The 20453-nt window shown below is 33.7% G+C and overlaps 1 protein-coding gene across 3 annotated transcripts in view; it reads right to left on the bottom strand.

Moving 5' to 3' along the window:
* LOC114327796 (leucine-rich repeat serine/threonine-protein kinase 1) overlaps window positions 1-20453 on the bottom strand; it is a 123450-nt gene that overhangs the window by 58725 nt on the left and 44272 nt on the right. For all 3 annotated transcript variants that reach the window (XM_050659613.1, XM_050659614.1, XM_050659615.1), the window contains 6 exons: window positions 16849-16964; window positions 13621-13783; window positions 4261-4392; window positions 3876-4052; window positions 3251-3448; window positions 469-800 (listed from right to left, as the gene is read on the bottom strand). In XM_050659613.1, the coding sequence (XP_050515570.1) occupies window positions 469-800; window positions 3251-3448; window positions 3876-4052; window positions 4261-4392; window positions 13621-13783; window positions 16849-16964 (1118 nt within the window). The remainder of the gene's footprint in view (window positions 1-468; window positions 801-3250; window positions 3449-3875; window positions 4053-4260; window positions 4393-13620; window positions 13784-16848; window positions 16965-20453) is intronic.

Here is a 20453-nt window from a genome sequence, read left to right as displayed (position 1 = left end):
ATATTCGTAGATATATTATATAATTCACAAATTATTTTATTTTCGATTATAGCGCCATCTATTGACACCTAGAATAAATGTTATAAACGTAACCGACGAAATGCAATCACCGACGTGCGTTTTTTCTGTCACATACAATTTAATGCGTTAGAAAGAAATCGAAAAACTGTGACGCACTGAAAGATCCTCATGAGAAAAAGCATATAAGTTAAATGAGTGAAAATCGTTTATAAAAACGTCGAAATCTTCGTAAAAAGATTAAAAAGCGCCCAAAAATATCGAAAGGGCAGAGAATGAATCCAAAAGCCGTCGGTAGTTTCGTGAAAAGTTTAAAACCGACATCAAAAAATGTCAAAAGCGTCGATTTCATCTTGATGAAATGCAGTGGTCGAGTCTTGTTCATAGAGAGAGTGGTTCAGGGGGCAAAGTATGACACTTTTGCACGCTTATGCATACTCACAAACTTACCTTAATGAATATAGCTGGAAAACAGCCAACGGTACCGAAGTCAAATTATTATTGGACAGATCCAGCCTCGTGATGGCGTATAACGAAATATCGTAGTTCCTGGGATTCTGCTTCAACTTCGGATTGAGGTGTAGAGCTGCGTCGATCAGCCACTGCGTTTTGATTTGTGTTAAATTGCACTTCTGGTTATGCCAGTTGATCATGGTGGGGGTGTTCGGGAATAAGGACGAATACGTCAAGTTAGTTACGTTTGAGAATATTGTGAACTGCGAGGAATTGACATTTTCCGTCATGGCTTTCTTGTTAATTTTGTACTCTGGATCAGGATGAGCCTGCAATCAATACATAATTATACAAATTATATACCTATACAGAATAATAAATGTATCAAAGAACGTCGAAAGTCCAGAAAAAGTTTTGGAAAACGGTTAAAATTGTTAAAAAAAGCATAGGAAAAGCTACAAATACAAGCGACATCTAAACAAAAAGGTTTAAAGTAACTACATTAAAATAGTTGGAAGAGCTTCGAGAAAGCATTTTGAAGACGTGTAAAGTTACAAAATATTTAAGAAGGGTAATAAGGACGTAATAAATCGTCAAAAGCACCGAAAAAGCTTTAAATGCAAAAAAAAGTAAAAAGAAAATGGAAGAATCGTCATAAGTCCAAGTAAATCATTGGAAAACAGTTAAAATTGTTAAAAAAGCATAGGAAAAGCTACAAACACAACCGACATGCAAACAAAATGGTTTAAAGTGACAATAAAAGGTTAACATAGTTGGAAAAGCATCGAAAAAGCATTTTGAAGGCGTGGAAAGATTCAGGACAGTCTAAGAAGGACGCAATAAAGCGCCTAAAGCACAGAGAAAGCTTTCAATGCTAAAAACACTAAAAATGAAAAGGAAGACTCAAAAAGTGGCAGGAGGTATCGAAAAAAAGTTTCCAAAAGCTCAAAAACAGTTCAAAGACTTGGAAACGCTTCAAAAAATTCCAGGATCGTTAAAAGCATTTGAAAATGATCAGGAAACAGATATAAATTAATATAGTCCCAAAAAGGCTTTAGAAACGCGTCAATAAATGTTAAAAACAGCTGAGAAAGCTCCAAAAGCATCTAAAAAGCTTTAAATGTTCAAAATCAAGGCGACCAAAAGCTCGGCAATATTTAAAAAATTGCGCAAACCTTAAAATCACCTGAAGTGTCGGAAAGCTCCGAAAAAAGCATAAGAAAAGCGTTGAAAAATAAACTAGCGTCAAAAAACGCCAAAAAAGCATAAAAACGTTGGAAGTCCGCTTTGAAAACGTGTCGAAAACTGCTGAAAACGCCAAAGTAGCTGAAAAATGACAAAAAGAAAAGATGATACAAGTGACTGATACAAATAATAACTTTAAGAGCTAAAAAAGTGACAAGAGTGGAAAGTGGAACAGCGTAGAAAAAGGATTTGGAAGATGTAAGATGTTCTAAATAAGCCTTTAAGCTTAAAAGCATCGAAATAGCACCGAAACAGCTTCAAAAACTGTTGGAAAAACGTAGAAGATCTTCGCGGCAACGAAAAAGGTGTAAAAAGGCGCCAAAATCGATGAAAAGAAATCGAAATGAGGTCATGAAAACGTTGATATTTCGAAAAACGTCAAAAACTCAGAAAAAGCTTTAGTACGTTGAGAGACAATCGGAAAAACGACGAGAGAATAAAAAAAATGAAACAAAAATCCAAAAAAATATAACAAGTGTTAACACAGCACCAAAAGCGTAGAAAAAGTGCCTAATAGCTGCAGAGAACATCGACAAAAAGCTTATTAAAGTTCTAAAAAATGGTTAAGAGCTTTGTAATTACATCGAAATGTGCCTTTAAACATCTAAAAATCGTTGAGACAGCTTCAAAAGCATCTAAAAATAAAAAAATCGAGAAAGTGACGAAATAATGAAAAAGTGGGAAAAAAGATCCAGGATACATAACAAGTGTTGCCAAAGCACCGAAAGCGTAAGAAGTCACTCTTCTATATCAATAGCTACAGAAAACATCGACAAGACTTTTATCACAGTCCTAAAAAAAAGTCCTAAAAAAAGATTAAGAGCCTTGGAAACAAACCGAAATATGTCCAAGGCATCTAAACATCGTCAAAACAGATTGGAAAACATTCAATAAACATCAAAAGCTCAGAGAATAACGTTGAGAAAACATCGAAAAAACGACAAAAGAATATTAAAAAAAAATACCCAAAAAACACATCAAGCGTTAACACTTTAATACTGCACAAAAAATCGACAACGCTAATGTAAGTCTTAAAAAAGAGTTAAGAGCTGTGAAAACACATCGAAATATGTCCAAAGCATCTAAAAATTGTCGAAATAGCTTCGGAAGTACCTAAACAACGACAAAAGCATTGAAAAAACATTCCAAATCGTTAGGTAAGAGTCGAAAGCTCTTTAACATTTTTAGGGTACATTTTTAAAGGTATCGAAAAAACGTTGGAAAACAACAAAAACAAAACACTGAAAGAGGTGAAAAAGCATTAACCCATTCGCTGCCGATGGAAGAGGATGGAACTTGGTTAGAGGAGCCAGTTTGTTGAAAGGTACCTAACTGAAGTAACCGTATCACTCCCTGGCGCGTGAACGGCCCCTGACTGAAGTAACCACATCACGCTCAGGTACGTGATCAGCAAGGAATGGGTTAAGAACATTTGAAACATGCAGAAAAGGACGTCAAACAAAAAGCACCATAAGTTTTGTATATATGTATACATACTCATCTGTACAAAACCAATACCAAAAGTACAACTTACCTTTGTAGAGAGCAATTTGGCTATCAGTGTCTCGTCGTTGTTTTCAACCGCAACCGCTAGGGCTTTGCATTCGTCATCTCTAGCTCCATGTTTCAACAATAAATCAACAACAGGAACGTCTCTATTGCGACAAGCTTCTACTAGACCAGTGGACTGTCCAAAATTGGAATCATCTTCGACAGAACAGCAAGTCAAAGTCTGAAATCAAAAATAATCGAATCATTTTACTATAAAAGACTCAAGATTCCTGACGTCAGAGCATTGACATATTTTCAAAACATTAGAATATGGCTTTTCATCACGGCCATGTTTCTTATACAGTGAGAAGCTAGGCATCATTACTTCAGAGATATTTTTCCTTGTTTTTGTTTGCTGTACAAATAATATCTATAATTTTTTATTAATTAATGATGTCAATCGGTTTTCATTACTTGCCGAAATGTATTAATTAACAACAATATTTAGCTTCTCACTGTACAAGAAACATGGTCATGATGAAAAGTCAGATTCTAATGTTTTGACAATGCTATGACGACAGAAATCTTGAATGACGTAAGCGTATTTTGTAGTAAAAAAACTAGACTACATTTTTCATTAAGTAAATCAAATTTTCTGTCTGTTTTACCTCGTTTATGTCGTGGTAGGCCTTTATAACTGAATTGGCACTAGCTCCGGACTTCAGTAGTGCCAAAACTATGTCGTACTGCTTTCCTTTTATTGCTGCATGCAGAGCTGTTTCCGTATTATTGTTACAGTAAGTGTCGATCCTCAAGGGACAAATCATTTTCGTATTTGGGTCAGTCTAGAACAAACAAAAACTAATTAGTTTACGTCAAGAACCAATTATATGACATGAGTTCTAAAGTCATTTTTATTTACTACAGCAAAGAAGTATATCCCTACGTAGTGATGCATTTGGAAATTTAGGTATATTCACTAATACACTATGTATTTAAGATCACTATGTTTTTGTGCTCCAATATTTAAGGATATTAATCTGTAGTACTTACTTCTGCGTTTTCTGAGGAATTTTCTCTGGAAAAATTGAGCCTGGACATTATAGATATGATACCATCTGATATTCTTCTACGTGTAGGACTTACAATAGATGCAGTTTCAGAACTGGGGGTGATATCGTCGTCCTAGATAAGAAAAAACATAATCTATTAGTACATTTTATAAAGATAAATTACTTAGTAGCATCTATTACTTCTTTATTAAAAGTGACTTGATGAAAACCGTCGCCATATTGAAGGCAGCAGATTTTTTTCTAAACCCAGAGCGTGAACAGCATCCTAGCACGTATAAGTGTTCCTCGATACACACTGGCAGTGAACGTGTTAACCCACAGAATTTAGAGCACACAGTGTTGCAGCGTATCACATACTGACTGTCTATAAATGGACAATTAAACGTTAGATGCACAAAGCTAAATATTGTAAGGTAAGTTGTGCCTGTAACGGCAAAAGATCTGCGTGAATCATCAATTTTCAAGAATTCCACAAGAAATCGGAATTCAGATCAACACCGAAAAAAATAAAAATAATGATCGTAGACAGGGCAAATAATAATCTACCGCACATTCACCAAGTGGCGAATTTCGAAGTAGTAGACGGATTTGTACACTTGGGCTCCCTGATAACCAACAGTGGCGATTGCTCCTCAGAAATAAAGCGTAGACTAGCAATCTCCCGAACTACAACAGCTAAATTAATTAAAATACGGAAAGACCGAAAAATAACAAGGAATACTAATAGTCTGAGGAGTTTATCGGAGAATAGGCCATTTTTGGGAAAAGTTATTTACCAGTTATTATCTTATTGCTGGAATCGAATCTTACGATTGTATATGTTACAGTTCAAGTTGATTATCCAGTTGGAGTTGACTTTTCCTAGTTCGAGTCGACTCAAATGGCTGATTTTAGTAAAAGTTGATTATAAATATAAAATGAAGACTTTTATTCAACATTTACTAGTAAAAGTAGGCTCCAACTAGTTAAAGTATACTCTTCCCAATGCCATTTAGTAAAAGTTGATTCACACAAACAACCGATTCTAGAAATTAAATGTTACTGTATATTATGTTCAAATCGTGATATTTATAGTCCAGGCTGTATCGTCGCCCCCGTTAGGTAAATTATTCCAGTTGGATTTTTTTGCACAAACTTACTCAAAAAGAGGTCCTTATAACGAATCCACAGGGTGTCAGGTGGTACCGTAATCAAAAAATTGTATAAACAATTTTTTTTAAACAAATTCACAAAAAAATTCACTTTGGACATTTTTTTTTACATCATTAATTTGGGTCATTCGGAGCAAAAGTGGTATTTTGTGATTTTTCTGTAAAATTTATTGTTCTCGAGTTATACGCGATTTAAAATTTGAAAAATGCGAAAATGACCATTTTCAAGGCTTAATAACCCAGTTAAAAATTATTATTATGAAAGTCAGAAAGTCACCAAATCAAATTTTAACGACCCCCCTACAAGGTACTGAAGAAATATTTGTCATTATTGTATTACTAAGCTGTTATTTTTAATTATTAACAATGAGCGCTAGGAGCGTATTGAGGCGGCTGTCAATGTGAGTGCGACTGAGATGCACCATTGGACGGTCGGAATAGAGGATCTTACTCGCACTCATATTGACGGCCGCCTCAATACGCTTTTAGCGCTCATTGTTGATAATTAAAAATAACAGCTTATTAATAAAATAATGACAAAAATTTCTTCAGGATCTTGTAGGGGGGCTTTAAACTTTGAAACTTTCTGACTTTCATAATAATAGTTTTTAATCGATTTACTAAGCCTTAAAAATGGTCATTTCGCATTTTTAAAATTTTAAATCGCGTATAACTCGAAAACTATCAATTTTAGAGAAAAATCACAAGAGACCTTTTTTGTTCCGAATGACCAAAATAATTTAAAAACATTTGTCCGTAGTGAAATACTTAGTTATTTATAAAACAGTTCGTGAAGTATGCTTTTTCCGCACGCACGCGATGTTTAGAGCATGAGCGGGCCGAGTGCTATACATCGCCTAAGTGCGCAAAAGTACTTCACGCACAGTTTCATACAATATTTTATCTACCAAAAAAACAAATAAAAAAACTGCAACTCTTCGTCACTGGAATACATTCCTATTTTACAATTTTTTAGAACTTTGACATTTAAAAATTCAAACTTCTGTCAAACCACAAAACTGTCAAAACTTTTTTTGTAATTTATTGCTCACATGTCATCACCATGACAAGACGAAAGTTAAGGATATTTGATTAAATGAAAGTGTGCTAAAAAACAGTGCGAAAAAGTAAATCCCATTTAAAATACATTAATACTTCAGGCACACTTTAAACCCTTACTGCTATCTATATTTACAATTTTCACACAATAAAAACTTATACATAATATGAGGTAGAGTAGATAAGAATTATTTTTGTGAATTTAGTTAACAAAAATTGGTTAAACAATTTTTCGACCGCGGTAGCGCCTGACACTGTGTATTTGTTATAAGGATGTATTTATTTGAGTAAGTTTGTGCAAAAAAATCGAATCAGAATAATTTACCTAACGGGGGCGACGTTACAGTCTGGACTAATAAGTAGTTGAAACGGTCAAAACAAAGAGACGCACACTCATCAAAAATGCACGTGAGATTATACTCGTATAAATTGTATAATCTACTTTTACTAACAAGAGTTAGGAAGAGTCAACTTCAACTAGTAAACGTTGATATAAATTTTTCAAATCAACTTTTACTGCTCGTTTCAGTTGGAGTTAACTCGAACTAGGAAAAGTCAACTCTAACTGAGAGTCAACTTGAACTGTAACATATATAATATAAAGGAAAATATTCCTCTCACTGGCTGTATACCATAATAAAAAACTTACTAAGGAAGTAAAACTTCACTTGTAGGTAGATGGTATATAAATTTATTAAAATTTCTATCTAAAATGATCCAAATTGGATTGAAGTGGGTACCTCTATAGTACAAAAAAACACACAAACGTTTTCGGACCGATCAGTCCATCATCAGGTAGAAACCTAAAATAAGCAAACCACTGCATTAAAAAACCAAGATGAAATTTTGACTGTAAAAAAGTTAGGAAAAATCATAACATGTGGTTACTTACTTTAGATCCAAAGTAGTTGGAACTAGCTACATAGTTAGGTCAAAAGACCTTCATATTACAATAATTAGGCCATTTCGGCTATAACAATGTCGACAATAAGTCGATGTTTAAAGAATTTATAAATGTAGTGGTACTATAGTGTGGTCTTCATCTTGGCTTCAAACTGACAGACTGAAATATGACATTAAACGAATATTGACAAGACCTTCTAGGTAGGGAATTTTATGTGTATGCAGTTATTTTATATTTTAGAAATGCAAAAAATATTTTTTACTTAAATAAATGAATTTAATTAGCTATTAAATAAATGAGTGAGAATAAACAATTTGAATTAATAATAACATAAAATTATTTATGATAATTTTATGACGATTGAAAGCGAAAATTTTGCCAAAAGGTAATGACGTCACTTGTTCGAAAAGAAAATCAGAATAAAGAGAAATAAACTAAAGAATAAATAAATCGAATCAGAATAATTTACCTAACGGGGGCGACGTTACAGCCTGGACTAATAAGTAGTTGAAACTGTCAAAACAAAGAGACGTACACTCATCAAAAATGCACGTGAGATTATACTCGTATAAATTGTTTAATCTACTTTTACTAACAAGAGTTAGGAAGAGTCAACTTCAACTAGTAAAAGTTGATTTAAATTGTTCAAATAAACTTTTACTGCTCGTTTCAGTTGGAGTTGACTCGAACTAGGAAAAGTCAACTCTAACTGAGAATCAACTTGAACTGTAACATATATAATATAAAGGAAAAGATTCCTCTCATTGGCTGTATACCATAATAAAAAACTTACTAAGGAAGTAAAACTTCAAAAGGAAATTTATTGAATGATAAATATAAGGTAAAAGAGTTAGTGAATAAATCTGGAGTTTGACTGTTTGACTGGAAACAGTCAAACTCCAGATTTATTCACTAACTGTTTTACCTTATATTTATCGGTCAATAAATTTCGTGATCCAAGTTTTCCCTGGAAAATGCGGGTTTTTCCAACAAAATCTTTAATTTTCAACTAAAATTTTAGATAAGTGATTGTTTATCAATAATTAAATAACTTAGTAATATAAAAGCTCTTTTCGTATAGATTGTAATTCCAGAAGCCGATGGAAATTGAATGAACAGTTTAGCAACAATTGAATTGTTAATTAAAAATTTACGGTCGCTATAATAACCACAATAATTATGATACATAAGAATATCTATGATTTTTGTATAAATGTAAATTATTCTGATTCGATTTATTTATTCTTTAGTTTATTTCTCTTTATTCTGATTTTCTTTTCGAACAAGTGACGTCATTACCTTGTTGGCAAAATTTTCGCTTTCAATCGTCATAAAATTATCATAAATAATTTTATGTTATTATTAATTCAAATTGTTTATTCTCACTCATTTATTTAAAAGCTAATTAAATTCATTTATTTAAGTAAAAAATATTTTTTGCGTTTCTAAAATATAAAATAACTGCATACACATAAAATTCCCTACCTAGAAGGTCTTGTCAATATTCGTTTAATGTCATATTTCAGTCTGTCAGTTTGAAGCCAAGATGAAGACCACACTATAGTACCACTACATTTATGTATACACCGTTCTTAGGCGTCAACGCCCTTCGGTAGGGATCTATGGAGGAGTATCACCAAGCCGGAAGCCCTTATCCCTTCCCGTACCGCTCCTCCATAGGCCGATCAGACGCCACTTTATTCCAGACCAAGCCGTAGACTCTATTGAGTTTTATACTACAGCGTTGGCCTTTTTATAAATTTCATGACCTAGCTGAGGCTCGAACCAGCGACCGCAAATCGCAAATCCACTAAACTTGTCGATCGACTGAGCCCCAGCTAACTGGACCGTCAAGACCGACACCACATTTATAAATTCTTTAAACATCGACTTATTGTCGACATTGTTATAGCCGAAATGGCCTAATTATTGTAATATGAAGGTCTTTTGACCTAACTATGTAGCTAGTTCCAACTACTTTGGATCTAAAGTAAGTAACCACATGTTTTGATTTTTCCTAACTTTTTTACAGTCAAAATTTCATCTTGGTTTTTTAATGCAGTGGTTTGCTTATTTTAGGTTTCTACCTGATGATGGACTGATCGGTCCGAAAACGTTTGTGTGTTTTTTTGTACTATAGAGGTACCCACTTCAATCCAATTTGGATTATCCAATCCAAAAATCATAGATATTCTTATGTATCATAATTATTGTGGTTATTATAGCGACCGTAAATTTTTAATTAACAATTCAATTGTTGCTAAACGGTTCATTCAATTTCCATCGGCTTCTGGAATTACAATCTATACGAAAAGAGCTTTTATATTACTAAGTTATTTAATTATTGATAAACAATCACTTATCTAAAATTTTAGTTGAAAATTAAAGATTTTGTTGGAAAAACCCGCATTTTCCAGGGAAAATTTTCGTCGAAGTTAATCGGGAGAAACACGTCTCTATGCAGAATTTCATTACGGTGAATTTTTATTTGGGTTTATTTGGTGTAAAGTTAAAATCTTTGGAGTTATAGAGCAAAGATTGAAAAAACACGATTTTCGGGCGCCATTTTGTTTATAAAAAAAGTAGCACACTATCTGCGGACTTTTCATACCTATATTATTAATATACAATCGTAAGATTCGATTCCAGCAATAAAATTGCTGGTAATTAACTTTTCCTTGTATTTTGCTAATTAGCCCAGAGTATAAGCTCATGTTGATCAATGCCCTTATTTTTCCCATTGCCTACATACGCAGCTGAAACATAGACTCATAAGAATCGATAGAAGTAAAATCGAAGCCTTCGAAATGTGGGTCTGCAGAGGAATTCAACGCGTGTCCTGAAGAGAACACAGAACCAACCTGTCAATTCTGGAAGAGCTTCGTATAAAAAACAAGCTATTAAAAAGACAAACCCAGCAACCTAAATTATCTCTGCAATCTACCTAGAAGAACGAACACCATGGAACTATTGGTAATAGAAGGAAAGGTAGAAGGTCAAAGACCAAGAGGAAGACGAGACTGAAGACGAGAGGAAGACGAGAGACAAAGACCAACTGAAGATTCTGGTGGGAAAATCAGAGACATGTTAAGAATATGGTCCTTGGGCCCACATATAAAATTATTATTTATGACCACACCGTCGAAACTTTTTGTACTTGTTATTTGGGTGGAGTCGGACAAATTTGGAGCTTGGCGCATTATGGTAGTGGGGCGTTTGTCTGTCAAGCTGTCACGAAGTTGTCAATTTTATAAAAGAAAAAAATTTTTAACCACATTGGTCCTTTTTTTTAATCAATGGTTTTTATCATATAAACAGGGAAAACAATTTTGTCGGACAAAAATATTGGGCCATATGACGCGTCGGACACGCTAAATATGTCAAATTTGTGAAAATAATAAATTTATTACCACGTGGCTAATTTTAACAGAATCTATCATAAAACATTTTTACAATAATGTGGTAACCTTGTCGGACAATTTTCACGGGGCATATGCGCAGTCGGATACGCCGAAGATGTCAATTTCGTGGAATTTTTTGAAGTTATACTTCTTTACCGGCGATATGAGGGTGAATTTTTATATGTTAAAACCTATGATCCCGGCGCATGCGCATTATAACTTTGTTCTGATTGGATGTTCAAATGACATGTCAAAAATTATTCAATATGGCGGCTGTGGCACAGCTGTAGTTAGATTATTTATGGTTGTTGCGTTTTAAAATTTGTGTGAAAAGAAACAACAAACAAAAGTTAGTTAATAGTTATACTGCCTTTTTAAATAGTTGTCATATACCTATATTTTTGGACTTTTGGACTATTTTGGACAAGGAAAACTCATTCTAATTTGGTAAGTAGTTTTTATTATAATCATATTGTAATTATACATTTGGGTTAGGTTGAAATACAGTAGAGCGTCGATTATCCGAACTAATTGGGGGACATAGGTGTTCGGAAAACCGATTTGTTCGGATAATCGAACTAAAATATATTGATACATATTTATAGTCATACATATTTATCCACAAGTGAATAAAAGCCATATTTATATACCTACATATTTGCCATATACCTACAAATTGAAGATATTTTAAGCGTCAATTACTAACGCTTGCTCGGTATTCGAGTGCGGGACGCGGGAGTCGATAGTTCGAATAAGCGGTCGTTCGGTTGATCGACGTTCGGATAATCGACGCTCTACTGTACATTTATTTTCTCAAGAATGGGGATTTTAGAGAGAAATCCCAAATTAGGTCCGATTTTTATTTTTAAATTATGATTTTTTGGCGTAGATTGATTTATCTAGTAGGTATGTAATGCTTTGATTTACATACTTAATTTGATCACCAACAAAAGTTCTACCAATCTTCATCTAATATATTGTTTTCTTACTGTTTTGTTATATTTTAATATTTTCTTCCACAAAATTTAAACTACATAATTTAATTATATTCAAAACAACTTTCAAACATCAGTTACCCTATTTTTCCACATGACAAATAATGTGGAATTGGACTAGTGAGTCTAGGCTTCGATTACGAATCAAAGCGACCCGAAATTCACGGGTTCAATTCCCGATGCAAGTTTTTATTTTTTTATTTTTTTATGCATTTTATGATTGTAAGTATATTTGTTATATAATTTTTTTTTCAGAAAATGCGTATTTAAAATTTTTGCCAACAGTTATTATCGTTCAGAAATCTTTTTTCTTTGTGGTATTTTTCAATGTGTTTGTGTGCGTTTTATTCTTTTATTTTTGTAAATTTTTGGTATTGTCTTAAAAATCACATACCTAATATGTAGTAGAAGTATAACTTCTTACGTGCGTACAAAGTACACACACATTTTTTTTTATTTAGTACCACAGATGTCATTTTTATTTTGTACTGTTTTTTACATGTGTAATGCATATTGGATCACTTGTCGGACAAAAATAATGGGTCCAAAATTTTCAAAAAATTTTCCGAAATTTTTCCTTTTGGTGGAAATTTTTTTCGAAAATTCGAGGAAAGAAACTACAGGACGATGTTTGTCATTGTTCAAGGAGTAGGTACACAAATTTTCAGATCAAAATTTTCCCTCTTGTCGGAAATTTTTTTAGAAAATTTTTTGGGTACAACTCTACGTCACGCCCTTTTAAATGTTGTAATTAGTGTGTGTACCAATTTTCAGCTAAATCAATTCAAAAGTAACCGAGAAAAACTGTTTTAAAAAAATTGTTTGACAATGCCTCCCCTCAAGGGCGACGATAACCTAAAAGAAATTAAGTTATTTGTTCGTTTTCCCCAACATTTTTGTCAGACAATTACATTTTTTGTTTAAGAATATAATTACTTGTAACTTACTACTTTTGTCGGAAAAATGGTTGTGAAGATAAGGGATGCACGAACCCAGCATAGTTTAAAAGTATAGTTTACTAATAAAAATTAAATTTTTTGTCCGACTGTCGATTTGCCCCAATATTTTTGTCGGACACTTAGATTTTTTTATTTAGAATATAATTACTTATAGCCTCCTATTTTTGTCGGAAAATGGTTGTAAATAAAAAATTTCCAGGAAATTGACATCTTCCACGCATCCGACTGCGCATAAGCCCCATGAAAATTGTCCGACAAGGTTTTTTCATAAATTTGACATATTTAGCGTGTCCGACGCGTCATATGGCCCAATATTTTTGTCCGACAAAATTGGTTTCGCTGTTTATATGATAAAAAGCACTGATTAAAATAAAATGGCCAATGTGGTTATAATTTTTTTTCTTTCATAAAATTGACAACTTTGTGACAGCTTGATAGACAAACGCCCCACTACCATAATGCGCCAAGCTCCAAATTTGTCCGACTCCACCCAAATAACAAGTACAAAAAGTTTCGACGGTGTGGTCATAAATAATAATTTTATATGTGGGCCCAAGGACTAATAGACCAGGCTAGTTATATGCCACTCAATGCATCGGGGTGTAACGCCAATATCAAGTAAGGTGGTCTAGCTATCTTTGTCTGTCGTATGAGTGTGAGCGTATCTACCAAGAGGTAGGAGTAATGGAACGACACAGACACGGCGGCCATCATATGCTAGAGAGAGAAAGTTAAGCGCTGGTAGAGAGAGATAGATAGACCACCGACCCGAACTGCTCCGCGTTACGCTATTTTTCGGAAATGGACAATGGACACAGCTCAAGAAATGAGGAGAAACACTACTTTATATACCATTTTTAAGAATACTTACGTCAGACGGAGTTATTCTGGTAGCTTTAACCCTAAAAGACAGTATCATATCTATCAGTTTCTTATTTCCCAACAATGCGGCAACATATAGTATGTTTTGTCCAGTGGCATCTCTCTCGTTAATGTCGAAAGGCATCAGGTATTCCCATTGATCACTTTTATCACTAAAACCGAAAAATATATTATCCGAAAATTAAAAAAAAAATGATCGACAGCGCCATTTTGTAAAATTATTTTAACTGTGATCATACGGCACGTAATACCTCTTATAGTACGTAGTATGCGCCTAGATTTCGGTTCGATTCTCTCACGAAATTTTAAAATGGAAGATCAGCTTGAAACACATCAATTTTTTTATTCGGAATTCAAATATGGTTTTTTACTTGCCTTTTTTATTTTTATTTCAGTGTTCCGTCTACTACTGTATAGTTTCTAATAGAAAATCTACCACATTTTTTAATAACTCAGTCCTGTTGGTTATTATTTTACCCTATTTGTTGTTGTCTAGGAACATATTGACTTTTTAATACGGTATCGCTTGCCATATGATGCCATTTATAATAATTTTTCAAAATGGCGCCCGTTAGTACGGAGATGATCTCTTAGGAGAAAAATAGTAGGTACCGTAAAACGGGGTTACTTTGCACCATTTACTATTATTTTTTTTTCTTAGAGTGGATATAAAGTTACTTGAAAGAAGATCTGAACTTTTTATTATATACATCTATTGAACAGGTCGTAATATAGCTTTTATTTTAGCTATTTTTTAGGTATATTGCATAATTAAAAGAAAAACCTAGTTTTATTAGTGGTGCAAAGTATACCCTAGAAGAGTCATACTTTGCACCACTCGATATTTTAATAATATTTGGCTACAATATGCTTAGTGGTGCATAGTAATCCTACCGGATTTTAAACTTTGCACCAATTAAATGCAAAAAAATGTTCAGTGGCCAATTTTTTTAATTTAAACCTACCTACATTTATGAAAGAAGCATAAAAGGAAAAACATTGCTACATTTTAAATGAATAAACTTTATTATAACGGCAATAGTGAAAATACGAAGTTTGAAACTAATCCCACCACAATTTGTCGCATTCTGGAACAATGTACAATCCTCGTCTGGAAATTTTTTTGGGAGGTTTTATGGCACCAATGGCGAGTTTTTCATTAAATTCGCTTTCTTCTTCCATCTCTTGCACCTTATTTATTTCATCGTCTGATGAATCCCTGCCTACTGGAAAGTGGTCGTCCAAAACATTGTTCTCCTCTGAATCATCTACGATTTCTGGCTCAACAGCTTTATGAGGTGTGGAAGTAGATGCTTCAGTTAGATCTTTTAAACTAATTTCAGAATGGGCAATACTTTGTCCTGCCGGAACAGTTATTTTCTTTTTCTTCCCTTGTGTCTTAAACTTTGTGGCTTCCTTTCTTTTATCTTCTAAATACTGAATGAAAGTGTTTTCGATATCCGACGAACTTGATTTATTATTTGTTGAATCACTATCAGTTATCACATTAGATCGCTTAGTTGTTTTTAACCGCTCCAAGAGCGGTGTTACATCACAAGGAACGATACCGCATTTCTTAACCGGACTTTAATATCTGATCGCCATTCTTTTGTATTTTTTCGATTAATGACCGTAAAAGCGTTGGAAAATGCTGTTTCTCAAGTACATTTGATCTACTGCCTACATGAGTTTCCTTATATTGAGATAAAATTTCCCTCCAGGCCTTTTTCATTGGAGCAAAGAATGCAACATCTAACGATTGTGTAACGGGGGTCCTATTCGGAGGCAAACATATAAAATGAATGTTGTGTTTTCGACACAAATCCAGGACTTCAACATTAATATGAGAAGACAAATTGTCTAATAAAAAGGACCTTCTTTCCCTGAATTTTTTTAAGCCTAGGCAATAGAATGGTGTTAAACCAATTTGCAAATGTCTGTGATTCGAACCAATCAGAGGCAGTATTTGCATAACGTTTACCAGAGGGGCCATTTTCAGTCCCGGTGTCCCACAAATTCTTGGATTTGTACACCACATAAGGAGGTAGTAGCTCACCAGCTGCATTTCCATACATCATAAGAGAAATGCTACTTTTTGAAGAGTTACATATTCGTTCAGGATATTTAACCCCACGTTTAGTTAATACGTTTTTTTTTTCGGGATCATCTGTTAAGTTAGTCTCATCATAATTAAAAATAGCATGTGGCTCCACACCAGTTATAGTTTGTCTTAAATTTTCAATGTATTCAGTCATTTTGTCTGCATTGAGTGCTGCTCTGCTTCGTTTAATGTTTGAGGCTATCCTTGCAGTAAGGTCCTTATGGCGACTTAAAAATGATTTGACCCAATCGATACCTGGAGTATTATCCTTAAAGCGAGTAATATTTTTTCCTTGGCGATTTAAATAGCTCTTTATTATTTGCCGCAATTCCATCCCAGTAACAGGAAAACCAGCATCACTAAGGCGCTGAATACATTGTACGAAGCACCTTTCCTCTTCGTACGAGAATATTGTTGGGTATCCTGGTTTTCCAGCGTGTACTCCTTTTAATTTATAAAATATAGTTCTCCTTGGGATTTTAAAGGTTTCAGCTGCAACTCTTGTGCTCATGCCATCTTTTATGGCTGACAAACATGCCTTCAGATCTTCTTCTGTGTAGTCTGCATATTTGCGAGATCCCAGTTTCCTTTTATAATGTCTGGGCATTTCCTAAAACAATTTTTCTATTTAACTTTTACTCCTGGGGATACTTTGCACCACTTGCAAGTTGGCGGTGCAAAGTATACTCAATTTCACGTCTTAAGTGCACATGTTAACAATGTTTTTTTTGTTATTGCTATCCTCGTTTAAAACCGTTATTTTAACAACTAAAAATCGCAATCGGTTATGGTATATATCATTAGATGTGTACTTACCAATTTTTGACCGCTGTGACTGTCTGTACTGTATGATTTTGCAAAGCCAGAAAATAATAAATTTTTAAGGTTGATATTCGAATCGTTACTGATGAATAACTAACGACCGCAGGGACAATCGCGCGCGTCTTACTGATGTATTGCGATGTTGCCTATGTGTTCTAAACGTAGTACAAATATCTAAAGAAAATTGAGCGTAGATTTACACAAAATATACTTTTACACGTTCGGTGCAAAGTTACCCCGCTCAGTGCAAAGTAACCCCGTTTTACGGTACCGTAAGAATGTGTAGACACTTACCGGTACTTTCTCAGCACTTGAGTCGGATACGGAAAATGAAACAAAAGCTCTAAGACACTGACATGCCCGTTTATGCAGCATGCATGGATTGGTAGCCATCTTTCTACTGTGTGAATCTAAAAAAAACGTTCATAGTCACGGTAAACGGTAAAATAAAAAATTTTATTCATTCTATTTCAGTTTTGACCCATCTATAGAATGTATTAAGTTTTGTTGAGTTGTTCAAATGAATGTTCCATGAAAATGAATTAAAGAACTTATGTAATTTTTGTTAACAAGAACAATAAGACCAGAGTTATAATGTCAACAGGAGAAACAGAATGTATAGAACTAAAAGGAGGAATCCGCCAAGGAGACTCGCTCAGCCCATTAGTATTCAATATGGTGATGAATCAAATAATTCACGAAGTAAGAAAACGACATGGATACCACATCGTAGCGGATAAAGTCACGATAGTATGCTATGCCTATGATGCAGTACTAATTGATGAATACGAGGATGACCTACAAAGGCAGCTCCACACCTTTAAAATCACAGCAAACAAACTTAATATGAGAATATCAGTAGAAAAAACTAAATGTGTAGTGATCAGTAAAGAGCCTCGTAGATGCCAACTAGAAATAGACGGCAAAGTTGTAGAACAAGTAATGAAATTCAATCACCTAGGAGTAGAGATCACTAGTGACAGGAATATAAGAACAGAGACCACGAGGCAAGCAGCAAAAGCAGCAAGAGTAAGTGGTTGCCTCGTAGAAACCATATCGAGAAACAAATATCTGACCACGGAAAGCAAAGTGAAAGTATACAAGACAACAGTAAGACCAATCCTAACATATGAAGCGGAGACAAGGACAGATACAAGAAAGACGAAACAACAAATCAACAATATCGAACTGAAAGTATTAAGATCAATAGCGGACATATCATTAAGAGACAGAGACAGCCAAAGCAACATAAGTATACGGGAACAATGCAGAATTCAAAATATTAACAGGTGGAGAAAAACAAGAAAAACAAGCTGAAAATGCGAGCATTGTCATAACGAAAACTTTGTATATTTACGTATTTTAATTCATAATATGGAAAATTTCTATTATGAAAAGTAGTTTAGAATTAATAATTATGTTTTAATGTGCAATTATATCATTCTAATTTAAATGTTATGAACTATAAAGGTAGTTTACTCTTGATCGAAATTCATATTTTTTATATACCTCGTATAAAATTAATAAAATTTTATACAAGGTGTCCCAACAGTAGTGGAACGGTCGAATATTTCGCGAACTGAACATCGGATCGAAAAACTGAAAAATACGTGTTCAATCATTTTCAAAAATCTATCCATTGACACCAAACACCAACCTCCACTACACCCCCTGGAGGTGGGGTGGGGGGTAACTTTAAAATCTCAAATGGGAACCCCTAGATTTTCTTGCAGATTTGGATTCGTTACGTAAAAGTAAGCAACTTTTATTCAAGACATTTTTTCGAACTGTGGATAGATGGCGCTATAATTGGGAAAAACGATTTATCCTGATACCATGGGTAAATTATAGAAACGGTCTAATATCTCGAGCAATACACTTCCAAATAAGAAACCAAACAAATTTTTATAATACTTTTCGAAAACCTATCGAATAACACTAAACATGACCCTCCAACCTACCCCCTGGAGGTGGGGTGGGGGGTAACTTCAAAATATTAAATAGCAACCCCCACTTTTAATTTGTCATGAAAAACTAAGCAACATTTATTTGAAACATTTTTTAGAATTGTTGATAGATGGCGCTTTAATTGGAAAAATACGATTTATTAGCGCCATCTATCAGCATTTTTAAAAAATGTTTCGAATAAATGTTGCTTAATTTTTCATGACAAATTCGAATCTGCAATAAAAAGTGGGGGTTGCTATTTAAGATTTTAAAGTTACAGCCCACCCCACCTCCAGGGGGTGGGTTGGAGGGTCATGTTTAGTGTTTATCGATAGGTTTTCGAAAAATATTAAAAACCTGTTTTTTGGTTTCTTATTTGGAAGTGTATTTCTCGAGATATTAGACCGTTTCTATAATTTACCTATGGTATCAGGATAAATCGTTTTTCCCAATTATAGCGCCATCTATCCACAGTTCGAAAAAATGTCTTGCATAAAGTTGCTTACTTTTACGTAACGAATGCAAATCTGCAAGAAAAACTAGGGGTTTCCATTTAAGATTTTAAAGTTACCCCCCACCCCACCTCCAGGGGGTGTAGTGGGAGTTGGTGTTTGGTGTCATTGGATAGATTTTTGAAAATGACTGAGCACGTATTTTTCAGTTTTTCCATCCGGTGTTTAGTTCGCGAAATATTCGACCGTTTCCCTACTTTTGGGACACGGTTGCATCATAAATCTTAGAACAAGAAGAGCTTTTTATGAAGAATAACTTTTATTTGTCAAATTAAAAATAAAAGAGTTATAAATGAAAATGTTCTTGGTATCCATAATTTGAGAAAAATCTTCAAATATTTTTTTCCATTAAAAGGATGTACACAGACACAATACTGGCTAGTGATTTTAGTCGATAATTTTGCCAATTCGACAAAAAAATAATTTCTAAATAGGTAATAATTATTACTAAATAATTAGTAATTTTGCCAATTTCGGCAAAATTCTCAAAAAACAAAAAAATTACCTTCTACAATCACTATCCAGTTGTGTCGAGTTTAAGAAACGACTATGGTTTGTTTTTTAACCAAGAGGAGTGATTCAAATTTACCGCGCTGTATTGCTTGTTCGTAATTGGTCCAACGGCAGGCAAGTTTACTCCACTGTTATAAAATTTTGACACTAATGACATTTATCAAATTTTGACACTAGTGACATTTCATAGGTTAATTAAGTTATATCGGGGATTTTTGTGTTTTCTGTGTTATTCCTTTAATTTTTAGATTGTTAGTGTGCTTTTATATAAAAAGCAGTTGTTTTTGGAACTCTTTAGCGACGTATTAATTTAATATAATATTTACGGGTTACCGTTGAGGGCCGACTAAATCAACCAAAAAAGAAGATGTATTTGGTTATTATTCTAGTGACTTTCTTGGGTGTGAATCTGTCTTTTTAGTTTACTCCTCCTGGTTAAAAAATAAACTATAGGTATAATATACAAAATAGTTTAATTTTATAGCAAATGGAACAGTCCATTTATCATAAAGGGGAGGCCGTATTTATACTGGTATAAACCTTTTTAAAACTGTTAATAAATTATTGCTTTTAAAATATTTATACTCAAATTGTATTTTTGAACATCTTATTTATTTTATATAATAATTAAATTCACTATCAAATGTCATTGATGTTTTATTAATATTTAATTTAAAATTTAGTTTGACATTCACGAAGTGTCAAACTCAAATGTAAATAACCTATGCTTGGGAAATCGAGATTTAAAAAAAAAGTAGCCTACTTCCTAATCAACCATTTGAGCTGACGTTTAGTGCGTCTGTAGGAGATAACCGGATTGTGACGTCACATTTTAGACTTTGAGGTCGATTATCTCGAAGACGGTTAGATATATCGAAATGCCGTTTTCAGATTTGGATTCAGAAGGCAAAACTAGATAAGAATCCA

Source organism: Diabrotica virgifera, chromosome 8 (genome assembly GCF_917563875.1).
Source record: "Diabrotica virgifera virgifera chromosome 8, PGI_DIABVI_V3a".
NCBI classification, from domain to species: domain Eukaryota; kingdom Metazoa; phylum Arthropoda; class Insecta; order Coleoptera; family Chrysomelidae; genus Diabrotica; species Diabrotica virgifera.
This window is presented reverse-complemented; position numbering and strand designations above follow the sequence as displayed.